This window comes from Grus americana, chromosome 2, assembly GCF_028858705.1.
Source record: "Grus americana isolate bGruAme1 chromosome 2, bGruAme1.mat, whole genome shotgun sequence".
Taxonomy (NCBI): domain Eukaryota; kingdom Metazoa; phylum Chordata; class Aves; order Gruiformes; family Gruidae; genus Grus; species Grus americana.
The window spans coordinates 128,939,270-128,962,901 of NC_072853.1; the positions used below are offsets into that span (position 1 = coordinate 128,939,270).

The 23,632-nt window shown below is 38.8% G+C and overlaps 1 protein-coding gene across 1 annotated transcript in view; it reads right to left on the reverse strand.

Moving 5' to 3' along the window:
• The window catches only part of KCNH8 (potassium voltage-gated channel subfamily H member 8), a 204,338-nt gene that overhangs the window by 31,883 nt on the left and 148,823 nt on the right, over nt 1–23,632 (reverse strand). The window contains exons 8-11 of the mRNA XM_054814283.1: nt 17,963–18,160; nt 13,284–13,483; nt 11,007–11,256; nt 6,352–6,566 (exon numbers count right to left, since the gene is read on the reverse strand). Of these exons, the coding sequence (XP_054670258.1) occupies nt 6,352–6,566; nt 11,007–11,256; nt 13,284–13,483; nt 17,963–18,160 (863 nt within the window). The remainder of the gene's footprint in view (nt 1–6,351; nt 6,567–11,006; nt 11,257–13,283; nt 13,484–17,962; nt 18,161–23,632) is intronic.

Here is a 23,632-nt window from a genome sequence, read left to right on the forward strand (position 1 = left end):
ACTGCAGAGGAGTCCATGCACGGAGGCAGGGAAGAGACCTGCTCCAGTGAACACATCAGCAGTCATGGCCCAGCGTTGATTATATGTTCATAGGTTTTAAATTAGTTTAGGTTTTGATAGTATGAGGAGTATCTTCATTCCTATACTATAGTTGCTGAGGAGAGGAGAAGTTTGCAGACTCCATCTCATACCAAAAGAGGTATAAAGGAGAAATGGAAATGCGGTGGCTGACAGGCAGAATGCAGTGGATGCACAGCCATCAGTCGCTTAGGATCGCTAACAGAACAACGGGAATTTGTTCTGGGTGGCTGCCAAGCGCATGTGGACTAAAGAGAAAGATAATAAACAGGAGTCTAAGTTTGTGGGTTTGGGTGGGGTTATTTTTTGGGGGGTGGGGTGGGGTTTTTTTGGGGGGAGAGTGGTGTGTGTTTTGTTTTGTTGGGGTCCTGCCCCTCCCCCCCCCCGGAATAATCATGCAGCTAAAGTATTAGACTTCTGTTACTTCAGGTGATTTATTCACTTCTCTATTCCACCTGTTGTGATTAATAATGCTTGTACAGGAACAGAAAAATCGCCATTGACTGATCTCCTGTTTTGCAGAATTTATACCTCCTGTGCCACAGAAATAAACACCAGTGAGTTAAACCTGCAGTAACAGTACAGGATTTTCTGCTAGATGAGCTATAGACAAAGGTCGGTGCTCAACTGCATGTAAGTTTGTTTAAAAATGACAAGTTTTCCTCAGCCCCACTCTAAATGCCAAAATAGAGCTTTCTAACTTCTCTAAGATAAGCCACTTCTTTCCACACAGCTGTTGGGTAACATGGCAAAATTTTATTCTCTACTAAAAAGTGCTTGGAATTAGTTAGGAAATCTTCTATAGAAATTATTTATTATGAAAATATTTTGCAACTTGTGATTGTCCTGCAGTGTAAAGGATGAGCTACGATCTACTCTGGGGTGCAGGAATTATGACTAAGTGTAGCAGTGCAGTAAGAGTTGGTTTGGAAATTAATTTTTTCAATGCATAGATTTTGTTATAAACACATAGGTACCAAGAAATATCCAAGAAATATATATATATATTTTTTTAAATCTGAAATTTAAACACATCAAGAAGTAATTATGTGACTGAAGTTTCTATCAGGTTTTCTTATCTTACACCACTTGCCAAAATTAAAAAAAGCAACTATTAAAAAAATGCTTGTATTTTTCTTAACATCTATAAAACTGCAAATAAGATAACTTTGATTTGTTTCTTTAAAGCAAAATATTATTATGCAGACAATAAAGACACATTAAAAATTCAGAAATGTCATGCTGTTTCCATTGCTGATTTGTAATAGATAATCCAATATGTAACAGATAGGATTCCTTCTGAGTTATTACTATATTGGAAAGCAGCATTCATAAATTCAACAGAACTATATTAGAATATCTAGAAAAAGCATGACTAAAGAGGCAAGAATGAATGTATGTCAAATACATCATCTACTAGCTGAAAGACGGTGCCTAGGCAGACTTTCACCTGAATTTTGTGCTTACATTCAAAATATTTTTTGCTAGTCCTTTTTTCTGCCTACAGAAGCAATATCACTAGTTGGCACAAAGAAGTCGTCTAGAAATAAACCAATTAAAAAGAAGTAAGGTGGAGTTACATATATGCTCTTAAAATACTTGTTTAACACTTAGCTGGAATGAACCAGAAAACTCAGCATATTTTAGGTTAGAATTTGTAGACATTTTTCTCCCCAAGCTGTGCCCTCTGTTGTATGCGCCAGAGCTTAGAGCTGTTTTCATCTTTAAGAACAATTGGTTTGGCCAGTTGTCAGGTTTCCCAGTAGAAAATGAGGAGCATCTCTTGCAATTTGTTTGCTATTGCTAATAGCAACCTGAGCTTTATTATATTAAAAAACTCCACAACTCAATCATTAAAATTTAATAAATTCTAAACACCAGCCTCTCTAAAGGACGAGAATCAAGCCCTGTTTTGTCAGACAATGCCTTTCGGAGGGGAAAACAATTTCTTTGTTTTTATTGTTTCTTGGTTGCCTTTCAAAATTTTGTCTATTTATTTATTTTATTATCAAGGAGCCTGGCTAAACTGCAGTAAGACTTAACGTTCCCACTTTTCTTGTGCAATCTTTGCCGTTATGTTTCATTTACACTGAGGATGCACTGAAGGAAGCAGCCCTACCCCCCCGTTTCAAAAACTGAGTATTTTCATTTTAAAGAGAGTAGTTTCTCCTCCTTTGGGGGGAGGGGGATGGGAAGCTCTTGTAAGAGGCAGAACACTACCTTTAAGGCTACAAAAGGGAAAGTAGATTCTTATTAATTACGAGTCCTGTCTACAAACACAGATTTTTGAATCTTCAGGAATATCACCTTTTCTTTTTTTGAAAATGACACATATTGATAGAGCTCTAGTGAGTCAAAGATTACGCCTGCATGGGTCTTATCTTCCTTTGGGACTTCATTACAGCTTGAGGGATGGCATAGGTGTCAAGGAGGCATCTTGTTCTTTTTATAAGCTTGGCTGTAACCAGCCTTGGGGGTTCTTTTTGATGAATAATGATGTCTACACTGTAGGCACTTCTGTGTGGACACAAGAAATAATCAGAAACAATAAGCTGTTACCAAGCCCACAAAGATATTGTGCAAACATTTACCTATTCTGTGTTTCTCATAGGATGATTCAGAGTTATGAACATCTGCTACTGTTCTCTAAATATATAAAGCAGCACATGTTTTCCAGGGCTGGTGAATAGCAAAATCCTTTCCAATTTCTTTCATATAATTGTATTATACGTTGTAAGAACCTTCTTAAGAGTGCTTAGCTTTATCAGATCAGATATCTGACTCTTACTGCCTGCTATATATGCAACCTGTAATATATAGTGCAAAATGATATACATGGGGTGAGGCGGGTATCAAAATCTGTGTCACTTAGCAAACTGTTTCATGACCATGAAGTCATAGTCACAGACCTAGAAAAATTGGTTGAAACTCGTGAATGGATGAATTGTTTTGTCATAACTCCAGCTACAAACAAATTAGCTTTTTCTAACTGTGCTCGAATAATTGAGTACACTTATAAAAACAGTTACAAGTTTCTTGAGCAAAATGCAGCAAAGAAAGCAAAGGACAGAATATATATAATCAACATAAAGACTTTTTTCCTAATTCACATCTCGCTGTGATGGGAATATATGAAAAGATGGCATAATAGCACTGCCAGTGTGATTGCACACACATTAATGGTTATAATCATACATCACTTAACGATTGCTGGGTTTAGAGCTATCATGAGGAAACACTGAGACTCTATCTCCCTGGTTTTGTGCCTTCCTGTTTCTCTATCTGTTACTCATTAGAGGCTGAAATAGTTACATGATTGCCAGCTCCTATACTTAAAATCTCTGGAGCTTTTCTTCCAAGATCGCTTAAACATGACTTTCAGTCTTTCTATAACCAGAAAGATACACTTTCTACTTGTTACTGGGAAATCTGGTTACAGGTCCTTGTTTTACTGAAAACTGACATGGCTATAGAAGTCGTGGAGCCTTTTCCACCATTACATCTTACTTGGATTTTAATGCAGATGGGCCGCATCATTATAAACAGTCTTAAACTTGCAAATGAACCAATAAAACAAATTTTAAAAGTTTTCCTAGAGATTTCTGTGTGGGTAGGGTAGTTACATGATCTAGTGCTAAGTATCCAACTTTGACACTCCAGGATAAGGAAACTCCCGATGACTTCTGGTCCTTTTTGGTCCACTTTTAATTCAGTTCAAATCTCTTATTCAATTTTGTGTGCGATGAACAGTTCAAACAGCACAACGAAGGGGATAATGGATCACCAGGACTGCATCTTTCTGCAGCCTCACTTTTTTAATGCTGGCTTAAAGTATTAGGAAATCTGCAGTCTAAGGTAGTTTTGGTAGACCGTGACTGCAAATGTAATAATATTTTAGGTCAGGACTGAAAGACACGTGGCCAGTCCTAGTGGGGAAATTCATGCTATTTCACCCTGCAGTTCACCTGACCTTAAATATTGCTACTGATCCATTTTCAGAAGCATTAAATTCACACTCACTTGAAATTTTGCAGTCATTTAAAACATCCAAGGAAAAAGAGACTGAGAAACTGACTTATTCAAATTAATCAATCTACTCGTTAACTATAGAAAAGCTTTCCAAACCCAAAATTACCATAAAGCTGCAGAAGTCACAGACACTTGCAAAAGTAAAATCTCCCTGTCTTAGGAAGAGAGATCAAAATACAGTATGACTGCCGCCAAACTCTCCTATAGTACCATTCCCAAGAAATAATGCTATATTTAAAAAAAAAAAAAAAAAGTCCACCTTATTCCTGCTCTTTATCCTTATTGACAAGTAAAATGGTTGGCTAAGAAATGAGATGCACATGACCGAGGTTAGTTCCACTGCAAGAGAAATACTAGTGGAGGGTGTAGTTACCCTGAGGATGTAGGAGAAAGTGACACTACAATAATCTGTCTTGGATTCTCTGTAACGCAGATGCTTGGATATGTCCTGCACTGTTTAAATCCCATCCTCTACAGTGAGTATGAGGAAGTCCTTTTCCTGACTGCGCACTCACCTTCTAGGCTGGTATAGACTTGCTCTCAGCGGAGTCTGTACATCACTCGGCTGACTCTAACTGGGAGGAGTCGTCCCTGATTTTATAAAAGCTGAATGTGTATGCAGCTGAGATGATGATCTCCAGATTTGTCATCATATAGAAAAGCATGAGGCAATACATTGTGGGGATTCATCAAGGTCCATGACAAATCTGGAGAGCAGAATGCGATCAGCTTCAAACCCTATCTTTACATGGAGTTATACTCCTTTTCAGATTAAGCATTCCTCCCCAAGGAAAATGTGTTGGTTGTACAAACTAATCTTCAAGCTCCCAGAACAGCTGTGTACTCTCTCACCTGCTGTCTTCAGCAGCAGGAAGTTTGGGGACATTTCAAGAGACAAACAAATGAGATGCCCTGATTATTTTCCTCTCTACAAGTTTGCATTCATATATTTATACCTTTCTACTGCAACTGTTTATAGAACATTGCTGTGGAAACACTGGTACCAAAGTACACCTAGAAAAAGCTCACACAGAAAAATCAGCCTAGATATCGCATTCATTGGGTGTTTGAACTGAAAATACTTTGGCCCACTGCTCTTGCATGCGTTAGAGCAGTTCTGTCAGCCTAGAGATCCCTCAGGCCAGCAACACTCCATGGGTGACTACTGGTGGGCAGAACTTGCCACGACCTGCTGCACAGAAACACGTGTGAGTGTGCGTGAGCAGGGAAGACGTAGTGCTGGAGCAGCACGCACGCGGGGCATCCATCGACACGTTTCTTCACGAACCAGCCAAGCAACAGGTTACTCTTTGTAACATGAGTATCTGCCCATGCTACATGGAGGATAACAGCCACAGAGGGTGTGGAGATTTTAAGCTCTGCAGCTCTGCCCAAACAGATAACCTTTTTTGCTCTGTTTCCTTGGCGTTACATTTGTCCCCTGTCTTGATAGTATCCTTGCCCCCAGGCATGTGCTTCAATGTTACTTCTCTCTGTGTGTAAGGAGAAGCACGATACAAAGACAAATACCTGAACTGTTAAATATCAAACTAGAAGTTTGGCTATTGCTATGTTTGTACGCTCACATGGTTAAGTCAGAAAAGGAGAGCTGCCATAAAATCTTTTCACTATTAAAATCTGAATATAAATATTTGCTATATAATATCAGTGAAAGTACCTGGTAAGTCTACACTTAACTCTTTCACCAATGCTTTATCTGGAATTTCTTGTTGTTATTTCATATTAAATTGCTCATTTAAATGGTAAAGTATATTTTAGTTGCAGTGTGATGAGAAACAACTGTTTCTCATTTTGAACGTGTGTGATGACATTCTTAACTAAGTGATAATCAGTGATCCATGAAATGAATGTTCATTAGACTGGCACATGAGCTTCTAGAAAAGGTATAGTAAAATACCTTTATTTGGACACATGCTTTACATAAATATGAATTATTTTTAAACATAAGTAAAAAATGACAAAATATTAAAGAATGTTCTCTCACAGGTGATATTTTCTATGTAAAAATCAGAAGCAGAGAACATGTTCGCTATTTATGATCTGATCAATTGATAAACGCTTCACGTAGGTAATGACTGAATTATCAAACAAATGGAATGAGCAGTCCTTTTAACGTAATCTCTGTATTATATTCTTTATTGTGACAAAATTGTAAGAACTGGATGAAGTATGAGAAACATCTTAAAGGTAACAATAGCTGTAGAGACCTTTAAAGATACTTACATCACTTTCATGGCCTTCTCTTAGATTGTACGTGAGATCATGCTGTATGTCTTCAACAAACTTGTGAGCGTACTCTGGGTAAAGGTCCAGCACTTCAAAGAGACCTTTGAGGATAATGCATTGGAGGTCACAGTACGTTAGAGCTTTAACATCTGCATTTGTTTTAATAACTTGATCCCTAATGGACAGGTTTGCTCCAATTAAATCTCCTTTACCTAAAAGAAAATATGAAATTAATAATCTTCAAAGCATGAATTCTTTACTTCTTTTTTGAGTCATAAATCTATTTAACATAATTGCTAAATCTTAAATCCCATTGTTACTACTGCATTGTTTAATTAATAACGTTCTAAAGGATCTTGGTCTGAAAGCTGTCTTTTTTTTTTTTTGCAGGTGTAATCTTATATGCAATTAATTGGAGGTACAAAGACTAACTTCCAGACGTGTAACTACCTGATTTAAGGGAGCAATCAAGTAACTACTTGTAAAGTTAGGATTTATGCTAGTAATTAATAACAGATGTGATTTTGTATTTCAAGAAATGAACATTATGTTTCTAGCTTTTTTTTTTCTGTGTTAGAACAAACAGGTGTTAAGATAGCATTTTAACAATGACACAATGAAGTATAGATTGTCAGTTCAAATGACCCTTTTACTTAGAATTTGGATTGTAAAACATTCACAATCTATGATAGCTATGGCTGCATAGCTACACTTCATGATGTATCTTAGTTGTATAGGCTATTAATAGATGTGTAGCTCGATGGCACTTTTGTCAAGAAAAAAGAATGAATTCTTAAGCTGTTATATTGTCATTTATGGGCAAGACTGCCTTAGAATAATGGATGTATTAAAAACCACCAGTGAAGAGCACAAAATTAAAAGCTTCCATAAACATCTGATGTGAGGTATAAAGTCCAAAGAGTAAGCATTGAACCAGAAGTCTTCCTCAAAAGTTAATGCAGATTGTCTTTGTTAAAGACTTGGCCAGTGTGATGGAGTGCATTCTTGGCAAGTTTATGGGCAATACCAAATTGCGGGGAGTGGTTGGTATGCTGAAAGGCAAAGCTGCTGTTCAGTGGAACCTCAATGCATGAGAAAAGGACTGAAAGGAACCTCATGAAGTTCAACAAACACAAATAACAAGTCCTGCACCTGGGCTGGTAACCTCCCTGCAGCAGTATGGTCTGGGGACTGATCAGTTGGAAAGCAGCAGTGCAAGAAAGGACCTGAGGATCTTTGTGGACTACAAGTTGAACATGAGCCAACAATGTGCCCTTGCAGCAAAGAAGGCCAAGAACATCCTGGGCAGCATTAGCAAGAATTCAGCCAGCAAGTCCCAGAGAGTGATTCTTCCCTTCTATATGCCACTTGTCAGACCATATCTGGAGTACCTTGTCCAGTTTTGGGCTTCCCAGTACAAAACAGAATAGTGACACACTGGAGTGAGTCCAGAAGAGGCCACAAAGATGATCAGGGACTGGAGAATAAGGAGAGGCCGCAAACCTGGGTATTGTTCTGCCATAAGGAGAAAAGGCATCATTGCTGTCTTCAACAGCCTCATGGAAAAGAGTAGAGAAGACCTTTTCAGGGTGCACAGTGTGACAACGTGTACTGGGCACAAGTTGTAACAAAAGAAATTGTGATTAGAGGTCAGGAAATGAAAGTCACTATGAGGCAGGTCAAACAGTGGGACAGGCTGCCCAGAGAGGTTGTGGAATCGCCATCCTTGGAGATGTTCAAAACTTGCCTGGACATCGCCCTGAGCAAGCTGACCTAAATAGGACCTGCTTTAAGCAGGTTTAGGCTGGGTGGCTTCCAGTGTTCCCTTCCAATCTTACACTATTCTGTGATTAATAAGTGAAGACTGTAAAATCTGAAAATCCACCCACCATGTGATTCCAACTGGATATTATGCAGGATATGGTGTACTTGAAGAGTAAGTTAAACTAAGGGATTTTCTTTTATGCTAGGAATATACACACATTAATGCTACTTTGGTGTCTCTTAAGAATTGCAATTACTAGTACTAGCTTAGGTCAATCTGGGAAAGGTAAATCTGATAGATGACAATAGCATATGTCATTGCTCGTCACATGATGTAATGCTTGCATAACAAAATATAGTGTACAGCTAAACAATAATTCACATTTATGTTTTACTGTAAATATCAATTCTTTACATTTCTTTGATTATATTAAGCAGAGGGCTGGCAATGTTAATCTATTGCCGGCTATGTAAATATGGACAAGGGAAAAAATATTTCAAATATACCAAAACTGATCTTTAAACATCTTAATTAGAAACTTTTTTAGGCATATAAACAGTATCAGTAATGCATAAATAAGTGGGAAAAAATGTTAGAGTTGTATTTGATTGTAGTGTTTGATGAAATAATATCAACCTGAAAGACACTACAATTAATCTGATAAAGCTAATGCATGTTTCTTTTCAAATGAAAATCATGTAGCAAAAGCTGTAGGCAGTAAGCTGAAGTTTCATGTGGAATTACTGCAGCACTGAAGTGATTGCACCTTGAATATTAACATTTGTTACATAAACAGAAGTTAAGTAATTCTTAATAGCTCTTCTTTCTTTCTTTCTTTCTTTCTTTCTTTCTTTCTTTCTTTCTTTCTTTCTTTCTTTCTTTCCTTCCTTCCTTCCTTCCTTCCTTCCTTCCTTCCTTCTTTCTTTTTCAATGGAGAGCAAAGTTATTTATAAATGTTTATGCAGACACATCTGTTAATATATCTCAGACATGCAAAGTTAAAAAATTCTTTTCTTTATGGATATCTTTTAAATCACTTATGGTTAATTTTTTTAACAAATCTAAGGTGTATATTCAAGCAGTACTTAACTGTTATATTAAAAAATATTTTCCTATTAAAAATATCCTAACTGTCATTATTAGATACCAAGTAATAGTCTCAAGAGGGACCAGAGAGCTGTATTTAATCAGAGCATTTCATTGTATTGTTGCTGTATTGTTTATTAGTGAGAATGGTTCAGTAAACAAAAACTAATCCACTAGAATTAGAATTATGAAAGAATTATAAAATATTGGCCTAGGAACTGTGAGTAACCCAGTATTGTCAGGGAAAAACCTGCTCTCTTGGATTTACATCACGTCAGTAACGCTGTTTGTCATAGGGACCTACAGGTTTGATGCATTTACCTTGTGCTGGTGTTAATAAGGTTTAAATGCTGAAGCTCCCATTCACTGTAACAAAACATTATTTCACTGTATTATGTTTATGTTTTTGCATTACAATTTCATTAACTTCTCTTAGAAATCCACAAATCTCTTTCTTATTGTTTTCATTGTCACCATTACACAATGATGCTTTCATTAACATTTTCAGAAGTGCCTGAAAATGGAATCATTAATGAAATCATAGTTCCAATGGGGGCAGCTCTTGACCTTTTGCTATATTTAAGTTTACGTTTTTTCTAAGCCGTATTTTATAGCTTTGATCTATGTGATCCAATAAAATCAAGGCATTCTAAAACTTCCTAATTACAAATGAATGATGGAGTGATGTGGACTGTCAATCTAATGGAATTAAAGAGTTATGAAACAAATAGGACAAGTATCACATTTATATTCTAAAAAAAGACCAAATACATGCTAGTAAAATAAAGGAAATTCAATTACAGAAGACCAGAAGCTTGCATTATCAACAGTCTAGTGCAATCCTACAAAACAGGAAGGAAAGCAAAAAAGGAAATGTTCTTTTCAACTCTGCTTTGTAAGAATATTAGAATATTAGTTATTAGAAAGAAGAATACATTTAAATCTAAGGAGGTATTAAAATCATAATAAAATAATTCTTTACATTTAAAGTAAAATTTTATATTTTACTTTATCAAAACACTTTATAAACATTAACTCAGACAAGTCTAATCATCCTTTAGCTGAAGATAAGGGAAATCACTTTAGTAGGCACTAGATTGAGGCCAATCACTGAAATTTACAGATAGAGATGCTTAACCCTTGGTAAGACAAAGCAGTCATCTAGCAGAAAACAGCTAAACAACATTTATTAGAACAGAACTTCTGGCCTTTCTCTGTGGTAATATACTCAGATGACTACTGACAGCATCAGTTAGCTTGAAGAAGTAACTCTTTGGGGAGCAGAGCCAACAATGCTTGTTTTTCACCATATGGCTGTCCTGCAAGGGCTGCTCATACGCGTGCATCAAGGAATGAGAGTAGGCTCACATTGCTTTCTTTCATTTGTGAGGATTAGTGGGAGCACTGCCTGGCCACTAATTTTCATGAAAGATTTAGGAACTAATAACCAATGTCCTCTGAGGTGTCAATACTATCATCAAATTTAGTTGAAAGCAGCAATTGATATCGAAAGCTAGCAAGTACCTCCTTACATGCAGAGAGAATAAGAAAACCAGGATACAAGTGAAATATTGCACAGCTAACACTCTAGCAGTGGAAAGCTTCTTAAAGCATAAAATAAGGAAGTTTAAACTAAAAAAAAAAAAATTAGGGATGTCCATAGAGTATGAATAGCAGATTAAAATCGAACAAAGTCTTTCTCATCAGATTACCAGGACATACTAAGCCATCAGTTAGTAGTGAAGGTCCTCCTGCAACGGAGGACCATTCTTTCTCTTTGAAGCTGTGATTATGTGCATACCGAGAATTGCCAGCACCGTGCTGTCCTTCAGGACTTCCATGGAACCTGAGCATACAAAGTAGATCGCTTGCAGGGCATCTCCCTGCCGGAGGAGGTATTCCCCAGGAGCACAGAAGGAGGTTTTGATATGCAGAGACAGAGACCTGAGGCAACCACGGCTGGCACACTCGAAAAGGGAGAGCTGCAAAATCTCCTTGTTCAAGTGCATGGTGATGTCTGAACGCAGCTCGTCTGGGAAGTCTTTTAAAAGCTGTCAAAAAAAAAAAAAAAAGAAAAGAAAAATGGAAAAGGGGCAAAAAAAAGAAAAAGTGTAAAATAATTTTCCTCTTTTGCAAATGTTGTACTGATGCAAAGATTTCCCTTTGATTTTTCTTATCCCCTTCATAAGATATGTGAGTTATGTCTTAATAAATCATTATGCTGACAAACACGGATAAAGTCCAGGAAAAACATGAATAAAAATATGCCTTTATACGAAAACAAGAAAAAAAAAAGTCAACACTTTGTGTAGGAATTCCCCCTAATGCACAATTTAACCTTGTCCAAATTCTTCTCAGCTGTTAGAACACAGTAAGCTGTTCAGGTATATACCACTGTATACAGTGGCATATACACTGAAAACAGAGCAAAAATTAACTTAGTTTAGATTTTCTTTAAAATGCCTATGCCTACATAAAATTTGTCAATAGGCTATATTGCTTTTTCTATGGTAAAACCACTGGAAGAAGAATAACTAAACCCCTCTATGTAGTAAACCTCTAAGGTCCTTTTTGGAGGTTTTTTTGTGTTTTTTTTTGTTTGGGGGTTTTTTGCCTTTTTTTTTTTTTAAATGATGCAATTTGACACTGAAGAAGAGTTGGGACAGGAATGGAGACAAGGTGCATGTTCAGTGGAAGAATCCATGGAAATTAAAAGACCATAAGGTCTTCCTATTTCTCCTTGGTCTTAATTTTAGGCAAATTCCCAAGGTAGCCTGGGCAACACTTAATGATATCAGTATATGTTTTACAGCAGATCTGCTGCAGGATGGCAAAATTGAGAGAACCATCTTTCTGCTCAGAGACAGTCTTCTGAGAATGACATGTAACTGCTCAAATCATCAAAAATTTCAGGTTGAGCTTTTAAAAAAATGTTTGATTTCAAGTGTCAGTCCCATTGATGCAAAGTACACTGCCTGCCTATGGGCAGAGGTCTGGACCATGCAAGTTGCAAGCCCACAAGTATAATTTTGTCTGTAGTTTGAGGAGATCTGGCATCTGAGCAATGCAATCAGCCAACATTTGACCAAGTGGGCTCAGACAAGGCAATTTGTGGATGGAAAGCAAATCATGAAATACTGATGGTATCTCCAGAGTCTGCTGTTGTACACCAGTTGCTTACTTTCAGTGTGACTAAAGGTACAGAAGGTTCAGAATCTGAAGGAAATCTAGGAAAGCTTTGATGTCTAAGTGTTTTTTGTACCTTTGTAAATCTTACTAGGCTCCTTCCGTTGCTAGGATGCTGTTGAAAATTCCATTCTTTGTGCTGTGCTCACCACAAAAAGCATTTACCAAGAAAAGAATGTTCTCAACCCCAAATCTTTCTGCTTATTTCCACATTATCTTTAGAGGCCACTGAGTTTCATAATGACATATATAACAAGAATTCTGAGGGGAATAGATCATTCAAATAACACTCCAGCAGAGAGAAGTCATTATTTCTCCTGCAGTATAGTAACACATAACCCGGATAAGTCATTTAAAACAAGCAAGCAAAGACACGACCAGAAATCTCTCTTTTGATTTCACTCTCATGTTACATTCTGCAATATTTAAAAAAAATAGGGAAATCAATAACGTAAAAATTCAGGCCAAACTACTTGTTTACAGGATTGCAAAAGAATAAAAGAAAAGAAAGGAGGGAGGAAAGGGCAGTAAAGAATTCCCTCCTTTAAAAAACACTCAGAAAGCCCAGCAGATTTTTTGTTAGGTGAAATGCGTAACTGCTCACTGGGGTGTTTCTGCTGGCATCATCCAAAAGGTTTCTGTTGAGTTCCTCTTCAACATTTCAGAATTATGGAGGAGTTTGAATTTTTAATATATTTGATAAGATGCTCTAAACCAGATTTTTCAATAGCATACCCTCTTCCCAGCTTTATTTTTACTCACGTTCTTTTTTATATGTAACTTCACACAAAACATAGCATCACAAATGGAAAATTACCCCCCCACACCCCCCTCTCTGACTCTGAGTCAATAGTCCAAACCATCAAACACACAACCTCCCTCAGTTGGTTACCTCATTGGAATCGATTCCATTGTTGACAGACCATGTGGTTTGGAAATATTCAAGCATCCTTTGCTTTAGCTGCTGTGGCAGGTGATGGACCCGTATAAAGTCCTTCAGATCCTTGGTTCTTGTGTGATAGAGGGACCACCTGGAGTACATCCTTTGAATTATGGCAGTCACATTGCCAAACACCAAGGCATGCATCAGAGCTAGGGGAAGATACAAATCATGTGCAATGTGGAATGATTTGTTGATCATTAAAATGTAACACAGAAAATAAACAGGATCTTCAGTTATATACATTCGTATGATTATTCATTTCCAACTTTTTGTGTCACTAACAGTCATAGCCATGGGACAGGGTAGAACACATCCGGTGCTATCTAGTCAGGGTACCAAGCAAAAGAATACCCAAGCCAAATTAAGTTTATAGTCTAAGAAAAAAGGAAAACAGACAAACACATGTAGGCAGGCATGCTCAGAAAATAATGAGAAACTACGAATCAGTAAGAAAATTAGACTCAAATGGTCACTTAGCAACTACATAGAATGTCATAGATTTCAGACAACTCATATAAATAAAGCAAATTACTAATGGGGACCACGTGTAGTGGAATGAGATTACAAAGAACATTTAGAGACATATCATATTCTGGGGTGTAAGATGTTAAAAGACAGAAAAAAACCCCCAACATTGTAAAGAAGAAATTCAGGTTAAAAAAAGAGATACATTTAAACTGACAATCTGATTTCTTATGTTGCTTGAGAAGGTGAAATATGGTGTGAAATTGTTTATCAGAAAGTTCTGACATCCTGGAGTTTGTCTGCAATTAGAGACAGGCTTGGGAATAAAAAGCCCAGAAGCAAAATTGAAGAAATGGTTACAGATACAAGTTGTCTGGGTTTGTCTGTGTAGAAATGTGCTTGCTGATTATCAGTGGGAAAAATCACTGCTAGATTGTCTGTCATGTGGTATTGATTTGAGGTATATAATATACACATTTACAAATTGTTTATTGAAAAAACTATTAAAGAGCTCGACTATTACTCTTAAGGAACATCTGTCTTTCTAGTGCTTGAAAGAAAGCAGACAGACTCCTCAGAGTGACAAAAGAATTGGTTTGTAAACAAGACAAAAAAGATGTTGAATTTGTATTGCAAATTACAGAAGTCCAGTGTGAGTGAGGAGAGACAAGGTGGAACAGGAGGAGGAAAGGATGTGTTTTGGTGGTTAGTAATGCTTTTACTTGGTAGAAACAGGCAGAAAATTCTTTATTTTGGAGTGTTGAAAATTTTTACAGGCTGAGTAAAACACAAAGGAGCTAGTAACAATACCTTTGATTTTATTGTGAAGGGAGTGCAAAAAACCAGAGAAAGCACTGCAGTGCAATGTGGTTTCACAATACAATATGCCTTCTTGTAGAGGTGAGCCAATGATACGATTAAGTCAATACAAGTCCATTAGTAAAGGAAGATAAGTGAAAAGCAGGGCAGTAGGAAAAGGATCTGATATGAATATTAGAAAGAAAAAGTACGTGTAATTGGAAATTTATTTATAGGAAGAATTAGCTGGATCAACTAGGTGTTGTTCCGAATGGTGCAGTGAATTACTCAGTTGTTAATGTCAGAAGCTTGGGCAGCAAAATGTGAGGGACTGGTGTAATGCTGTACAGGACACTATGATGGATATATGGCAGCTAGGGCTGAAACGATTCAGCCATACATAGCTAAACAGGCTGAAGAGATGGTGTAGCCTCTTTAAGGCCGTGATAATCCGTTTAAAAAGGGGGGAGGGATAAAGCATTAGTTGGTGTATGGATGTATATGTAAAAATCATGTGTTATTGTCAGTGTCCAAACAGGCTGCAAGGTTAGAAGCTGAACAGTGTAGAGATCTCTGTGATGTTATTATAGGAACAAATTTCATCAAGAATTTTATTATTATGGGAGAATCTGTCTGCATCTGTACACTGCAAGACAGCTGCTACTGATGATGACAAACTATTCCTGGCTGTGATAGGCATTAGATTTCTTTATCAAACAAGCACAGAACCACCTTACATTCTGTAAGAAATCAATTAATCCATTCTCTAAAACCAAGCAGGACAAGTGAAAAACTTCTAGGAATCATGTTTCATAAAGTCGTCTTGATTTAAATGGATATTCTAAATTACATTTTTGTTGCTTAGGGAAGAGAGGAACACCTCTGAAGCCAGAAAGGACTGGAGCTACTAGAATGGGGCTCTAGCCTCAGAAATACAAAACTGCACATTCTTTGCTCAAAGAACATGGAGAATACAAGACAGCACACAGTACGGTCATCTTCAGGAGGACAGATCTGATTAATATTTTACAGATGCTGGGTATCCTAGGAATCCTGGTTAAATTTTAATAAGTAACTTTTCTTTCCAACTTTAAGAAGAAATACTGTATAGAATAAGATGTTTTATCTTCACAATATGACTTGTCTTAAATTGTAATTTCAAATTCATGCAGAATAAAAATTAATACCAAGAGCTAGGTAAAAATCAAACAAGAATATTATAAGTTATTTATCTGTTAAATTAACACTTGATTTCTTTCTTTCCTGGCTTCAACTTTCTTTAAGGTTGCAATAAATTCACTTCATTCTTTCAATTTGCAGTGACACACATTAAAGAGGTACAGACAAACTACTGATAAACTAAATCATAGTATCCATTATAACTGAAACTTCATAAACTAATAGCTTGGTCTAAAAACTGTAAAAAACTGACATCAATTTTTTTTCTGGACATCACTTTCCACTAGGGAATTCTAAAATTAAATATCAACCAAAACTATACATCAAAATATGTTTTAAGAAGTGAAAATGTGTTATGCCCTAAACTATACAAACTAGTACTTTATTCCTAACAGAGTCTTCTGAGGCACGCTCACAAGTTGGGCTGTATGATGCCAACTCCTTCTTCGAGTTTCCTTGCTCTGCTGTTTGTCTCAAATAGTCTAAAATACAATTCTTCAAGAAAATATCTGCAAACTAGCCTGTTCTGCTTTCTTACCTGGATATATTTCATTCCCTGGGCCCTCCCAGATGTAAAGTCATTCTTCTACCTGCTTGCCTGTGAGTAACTTTGCCTTTCAGTTTTCAGTTCCCTCTTATCACATTCAGTTGACTAGTTCTTCACAATTTATTCAGTGCACAAGCATTTTAGATCTATCACTTAATTATATAAGAAATGGAAAAGAAATTGCTACAACTGGACTAAATAAAAGTATAGGATACTTTTATATTCTACTCTATTAAGTTTGTGAAAGTTCTGTCATATCAAAGTGTATTAAATATTCATCATCACCTTGCAGAGGATATCTCTTGATTTCTTGATAGAAGAGAAAAATCCTTCCTTCATTCCAACAGATTTTATGTAGTGAAAGCCCCAAAGCACAGAGACCACATTGTTTTTTAAAACTGTAATTTTATGCTACCAGCAAAAGCGATTAATGAGCTGCTAGTGGTTTTGTGACATTGTCAAAACCAAAATGATATAATTCTTGGATGATTCATTATACTATTGCTACTCATTTTCAGGTCTGGGAAAAATTACAGTAATTCACTGAGCACTTTTTATACCACTTGATGCTGCAAATATATAGTTTACAGGTCATTCATCGTTCCAGTGTCAAGTTGTGAATTTATTTTTGCTCAGGAAAATTTATGCTGCAAAGCTGACAACCAGTTCCTCACTGACTATCTCTGGAGAAATATCTACTAGTATTTCCAGAACAATTAGGCAAGCAGAAAAAAAATTTAAAATGAGAGGGGGCAGTACTCTAGAGGTGATTTGCTTTTACCCTTCACACTCGCTGTGACATCTTTGAGTTGTACGATGCACACACTATGAAATAACACAGCTAAATTTTTTGAGGGAAGATGAAGGTAAAGAGAGAGATGCAGGTACTTTCTCCACTGCCCTGGGCTTACCAAGCTCTGCAGGTGCCACCAGCTCACTGATTTTGCCCAGGTGCCTCGGCAGAAAGAAGGTGACAGTAAATGAGCACATGGCTCTCCCCAACAGTACTGCTAGGTAATTAACATAAATAAAAACACTACTAAGAGCTCCAAATATGACAAAAAACATTGCATTTTGATTCTAATCTGAACCAGTGACGTGGTAAAGTTTACTTAGCGATAATTAAATTGCTTTTCGTTTATGATAGAGTCACCTACGGCTCACCAAACAGTCCTCCTGGCTCTGTCCTGTCTCCGTTGCCTCCTCTCTGGGCTGGTCCTTCAGATGCGGATACGCAGCAGCTCACAGCCAGATACACCAGTGGGCTGCCCACCTCCCCTCACCGCCATTCCCAGGGCTGCTGCGGGGACCGAACTGGAGCTGAACGTGCACCTATTACCTGGCTGACTGGAAAAGTGCCTGGCACGTCACCAAAATGCAGGCGCTCCCCTGGCATGTGGCTGGGTCACGCGCTGACAATAACGTGTTTGTGTTTTACTGGGTGACAACTGTCTTTTGTCACCATAAGTGATCAAAAGGTTAGATATATGTCTGCTTAAGAGAGCTTTTCTAGTGTAAAACCAACAAAGATATTTCCTTCTTTTTAAAAAAAAAAAACTTAGCAAAATTTCAGCTCTTACTTTACTCGTCCCTACCCTCCCCCAAAATGTTTTACGTGATGCTAAGCATTTGTACCTACCCCCAATGAGCATTGTGCAAATGGAGAAGATCTTTTCAGCATCGGTATTGGCTGAAACATTTCCAAACCCAACACTGGTGAGGCTGCTGAGGGTGAAATATAGGGCAGCTATATAGGCACTTCTGATTGATGGGCCTCCTAGTGTATTATTCTCATAGTAAGGAGACTCAATACGTTTTCCTAGCTCATGAAGCCAACCTGAAAAACAAAGCAGAAGAAGAACTATTAGGGAATACTAACACCGGGAAAACTACACATTCTGTAAGACAAAACAATTCTAGAAAATATTTATTTAGAAGACACTGCATTCTTCACACAATTCCAAGAATAAAAAGAACATGAAACTGCAGGAATTTATACAACATGTAAAGGATTGTGTCCCTGGAGTACTTTTATTTATGCATGACTTTTTATGACAAGAACTGTATTTCAGTATGGAAATCAAGTGATTTTTGAATTGCATATTGCAGGTCTAATTAGATAATTCACAAAATCCATTAAGGCACTGAAAAGAAAAAAATCATCACCTAATAATACTGCAGTAAGAATGCAATACCGATTTGATTCTTTCCATTAATTAATGCTTGGAAAGCTTTTTGAGATTCTAAGACTAAATTGTTATAATAATAATTACATATTTAGAGCTTTTTACAGTAGAAAAGAGTCAAACAACTAAACATAACTTACAAACCAGAAATAATTTTCTAAAGATGCTTCAGTAAGTATTTTCTAAATTGTTCATTTTTGTTCCTTCTGTTCTAATTGTTCCTTTCATTTTGCTAAATGAGTCTATGTGTGCTAGAGAAAGTAAAATTAGCTACTGCCTCACAGATATTTAAAAAACAACAACAAACCAACAGAAAAACTCCAAAGAAACAAAAACTATGCAGTTTCTTTTTTGGAAAAGGAAAACAAACAACCTGAATGAATTGCATAAACACAATTCTTCACAAAAAGCAAGATAGGAAAAAAAATGATAAAAATTAATTTGTGTGCACAGTTTTGCTGTTAAGCAGTTTTCTTGGGAGAATGGGAATCTTTCCTGGATATTCAGCCAGAACTGCCAAAAAACCCCACATATTCCTGGCAGGCAGCATTTTATTTCAGAAAAATTGGTTGGGGGTCCCCCTGTTGTAAGCTGACAGCTGACGGACTGAATCACCTCCTGAAGCTTATTGTCTCTCCACTTCAGTCAGCATCCATTTCTTCATTTTGGATGAATCCAAGTATGAACTGAGGGGAATCCCCTTGTACAGAATATCTGCAAAAGTAGGGGGCAGATTTAAAGTATCTGTCCCAGCACTTCCAATCAAGTTGGGGAAAAATCTATAAGAGTTTACCACCTACAGTAGACTTGTGAGCCATGGATGCTACCATCCTCAGCTCCATAATCTCTCGCACTCTCTCCTACAGAAAAAGCTAAGCCAGAAGAGCTGGGTAATGACAGCATAAGGGCTAGCCGTGACCCTGCCGACTCACTCCATGCAGGCCAGTGAACTTAATCAAAAGTATAAGTGAAAGTGGTCTGCATTGTCATAAGACGGCACTACTGAGTGGGCTGGTTTACCTTGCCAACAGAAGAGAAAGCATATGAAAATCTCCTTGATTTTTGCCTTGATAGAAAGTATTAATCACATGATGCTATTTTATACTTGTGGCTCCTAATGATTTAAAATGAAAGAAAAGCAAAGCTAAAAAAAAAAAAAAAGCCTGAACCAATACCAGTCCTCTCTCTGTGTACTACTGCTTTTCTGAGATTACACTACATTTCCTCAACAATTATATGGATCTTTATATGGCAGATTTCATTCCTATGCTCATGTTAGGGAATGTAATCCCACACATTAAAGAATAAAGAACAAAAACCTAAGAAAACCCCTGGCAGAGAGTAGATAGAGTTAAAAAAAAAAATCAATGTAAACCTAATGTTAAGAAATAAAATCATAAAGTTCAACATCAGGTTTTGAAAGTATTCTAGTCATATGAAGAAGTATAAAACTGAAGCAAATTAAATAAGTTATTTTAAATAACTGGAACTGATGTGTCAATACTGAAATAATGCCTCTTTGGAGAAAATCTCTTTCTGGAAGTCTTCTAAAAGCCACTGGTTCTTGGTCTCTGTATTCCCATTTTTTCTGCCTTTTTTTATCTCAATGAATTTCACATTCATTGCTCCTGGTGGTCATATTGCAACTGATTGCAAGTTTCTCCACCTCAGATTCAGCTATCAAACAAAAAAAGAATTGAGTTTACCTACGGTAACTTTATATGAAACATTATGAGCCTCACTTTCAGACTAATACATTTTCAATGCTAGCCAGAAAAAGTGGATGACTCCATTCTTTCATTGATAGATGTAAAACGGTTTCTCCTTTACAGCACACTTTACGTTCAAGGTTATCAAGCAAAAAACCCAAGCCTACTGAAACGTCATTGTTCCTAAAGGATGCATTACTGCTAGTAAAGGTAAGGTAGAAAAATAAATGCCTACATTGTATCAAACAGCAGAAGTCCTTATAATATTTCTAATTCTACTACCAAAGTACCAAATACAATAATAGTATTTTAGAGTTGCTAACTTCTGGCCAGGACACCAGTACCTGAGATGAGTTCATGTCCTGGTTCTGGCAAGGATAGAGTTAATTTCACAAAGAGCCAGGACAGGTGAGCCAAGCTGGCCGGGGGCTATTCCATACCATGTGACGTCATGCTCACCATAAAAAGGGGCTAGTCGGGCAGGGGCGGGTTTGGTGTGGCTCCGGGACAGGCTGAGCGTCCGGTCGGTCGGTCGGTCGGTCGGTCATCGGATCGGTAAATTGTTCTCTGTTATCACCCATTGTGAATATCTGTTATCAGCACTGTTGTTGATTGTTCCCCTCTCCCTTGCTGTCCCAGTAACCTGCCCTTATCCCAACCCTCGAGGCTTTGCCGTTGTTTTTCCGTTCTCCTCCCCAGCCCGCCGGGGGAGGGGTGAGTGAGTGGTGCATGGCACCCAGCTGCTGGCTGGGGCTAAACCACGCCAGTCCTTTTTGGCGCCCAACGTGGGGCTCGAAGGGTTGTGATAACGACAAGTTTGACCCAAGTGTGTTAAAACAAAGTTGTTATAAGCATCTATAATGTTATTGAAACAGTTGCTGGTCATAATGATGTTCTGTTTGGTCACATGGCTCTGGTCTGTAAACCCGTGTTTACTCTATGTAATCCCTGTGGTGCTGTTTATCATCTCTGGGAGAGGGGTGTATGTTCTCATGTTGTTGTATTGTGTGATAATGACTTATGATAAGATATCATCGATGGTCATGAGTCTGAGCTGGTACTTGTATGTAGCATTGTTGTCAGGCCCGTACCTCGGTCAGTATCTTTCAGAACTGATTAATAATTGCACCCAATCTATGGGAAAGACAGGGGGGGATACCTTCTCTCACACTTTCACCTCCCCTTTTCCCTTTTGGTTGGTTACAGCAATTTTTGAGAATTTTGAATACCCTTGGAATGTTCAGGCCAGTATATTCCTATTGCTATGTCTCCTGCATGCTTTCCAACTCCTGTTCAGGGTTAGCAAAAATTGTTTCAAGAATAACACCCAAGGATCTTCCCCAAGGCTGAATGGTCAGGGTTGGCATGGCATGTGGGAGACTATGGGTGGGTATCTAGAGACCTCCTCACCCCCAATGGTTTGGAGCTTCACTCCCGAACAATTGCAAGACCCTGATAAAATGGTAGAATATTTGAAAGGAAAATGCTGTGGGGATTCTAAGGAGACGCAACTTACTGCACTGTGCTGGGCCCTGGCCACAATCTATCAAACACTGCTTGAGAGTAGACAGCACCACCCAGAGGGAGAGAGCAGACCCACAGGCCCCCCGCAGCTGCCCAAACCCCTGCAACAGGCCCCGCAGCTGCCCAAACCCCTGCAACAGGCCCCGCAGCTGCCCAGGCCCCCCGCAACAGGCACCGTAGCTACCCAAACCCCCGCAACAGGCACTGTAGCCGAGCCAAAAGATCAACCCATACCAGTATCAGTCGCCCCTATACACAAAAAGAAATACACAAGGAAATCGGTTCGCTTAGTGAAAGATGATGATGAATCGGGACCATCATGAGAACAAGAAGAGTCAGAACCAGAAGTGATCACCCGATCCCTGTCCCTGAGTGAGCTGCGAGATATACGGAAAGATTTCAGCCGCCTTCCAGGGGAGCACATTATTACCTGGCTGCTCTGCTGCTGGGATAACGGGGCCAGTAGCCTGGAACTGGAGGGCAGGGAGGCCAAGCAGCTAGGTTCCTTGTCTAGGGAAGGGGGAATTGACAAGGCAATTGGGAAGAAGGCACAGGCCCTCAGCCTCTGGAGGCGACTCCTGTCAAGTGTGAGGGAAAGGTATCCTTTCAGCGAAGATGATGTATGTCGGCCAGGCAAGTGGACCACTATGGAGAGAGGTATCCAATATCTGAGGGAATTAGCTGTGCGGGAGATGGTTTATTATGATCCGGACAATGCACAGTTGCCCACAGACCCCGATGAAGTCCAGTGTACCCGACCCATGTGGCGAAAATTTGTACGAAGTGCACCATCATCGTACGCCAACTCACTGGCAGTCATCGACTGGAAAAGTGAAGAGGCACCCACAGTGGACGAAGTGGCTGGCCGACTCCGGCAATATGAAGAGAGCCTTTCTTCCTCCCTCATCTCGGCTGTGGAGAAACTGTCCCAGGACGTCCGGCAACTCAAAGAGGATATATCTTACTCCCCATCTATACAGACCCGTATTGCAGCTGTTAGGAGTAAGCGTTTTTCTGCTCCAGAGAGGGGATATAGAGCATACACACCACGAGATATCCTGTGGTTTTATCTGCGTGACCACGGAGAAGACATGAGGAAATGGGATGGGAAGCCTACCTCAACCCTGCGGGCACGAGTACATGAGCTACAAGGCAAGACAGCTGTAAAAAGGGACTCTTCCAGAAAGAATGCCGCTCCAGTTTCCACCCGGCAGCCCCCCAGACCAAGTGAAAGGCCCGATCATACTTATGATCCTCTTGAAGGAACTTCTAAGTCCTTTTTGCAAGAGGTGAATAGTGACTATGATGAGCAGGATTAGAGGGGCCCTGCCTCCAGCCAGGTGGAGGAAAGGGACAATAGGGTTTATTGGACTGTGTGGATCCGATGGCCTGGCACATCGGACCCACAAGAGTACAAAGCCCTAGCGGACACTGGTGCACAGTGTACCTTACTGCCATCAAACTATGAAGGGGTGGAACCGATATCTATTTCTGGTGTGACGGGGGGATCCCAACAGTTGACTCTGTTGGAGGCTGAAGTAAGTCTAACTGGGAATGCGTGGCAAAAGCACCCCATTGTGACTGGGCCAGAGGCTCCGTGCATCCTGGGCATAGATTACCTCCGGAAAGGGTATTTCAAAGATCCAAAAGGCTACCGGTGGGCTTTTGGAATAGCTGCTTTGGAAGCAGAGGAAATTGAACCATTGTCTAGTTTGCCCAGTCTCTCGGAGGACCCTTCTGTTGTAGGGTTGCTGAGGGTTGAAGAGCAACAGGTGCCAATTGCTACCACAACTGTGCACCGGTGGCAATACCGCACCAACAGAGACTCCCTGGTTCCCATCCACGAGCTAATTCGTCAACTGGAGGGTCAGGGAGTGATCAGCAGAACCC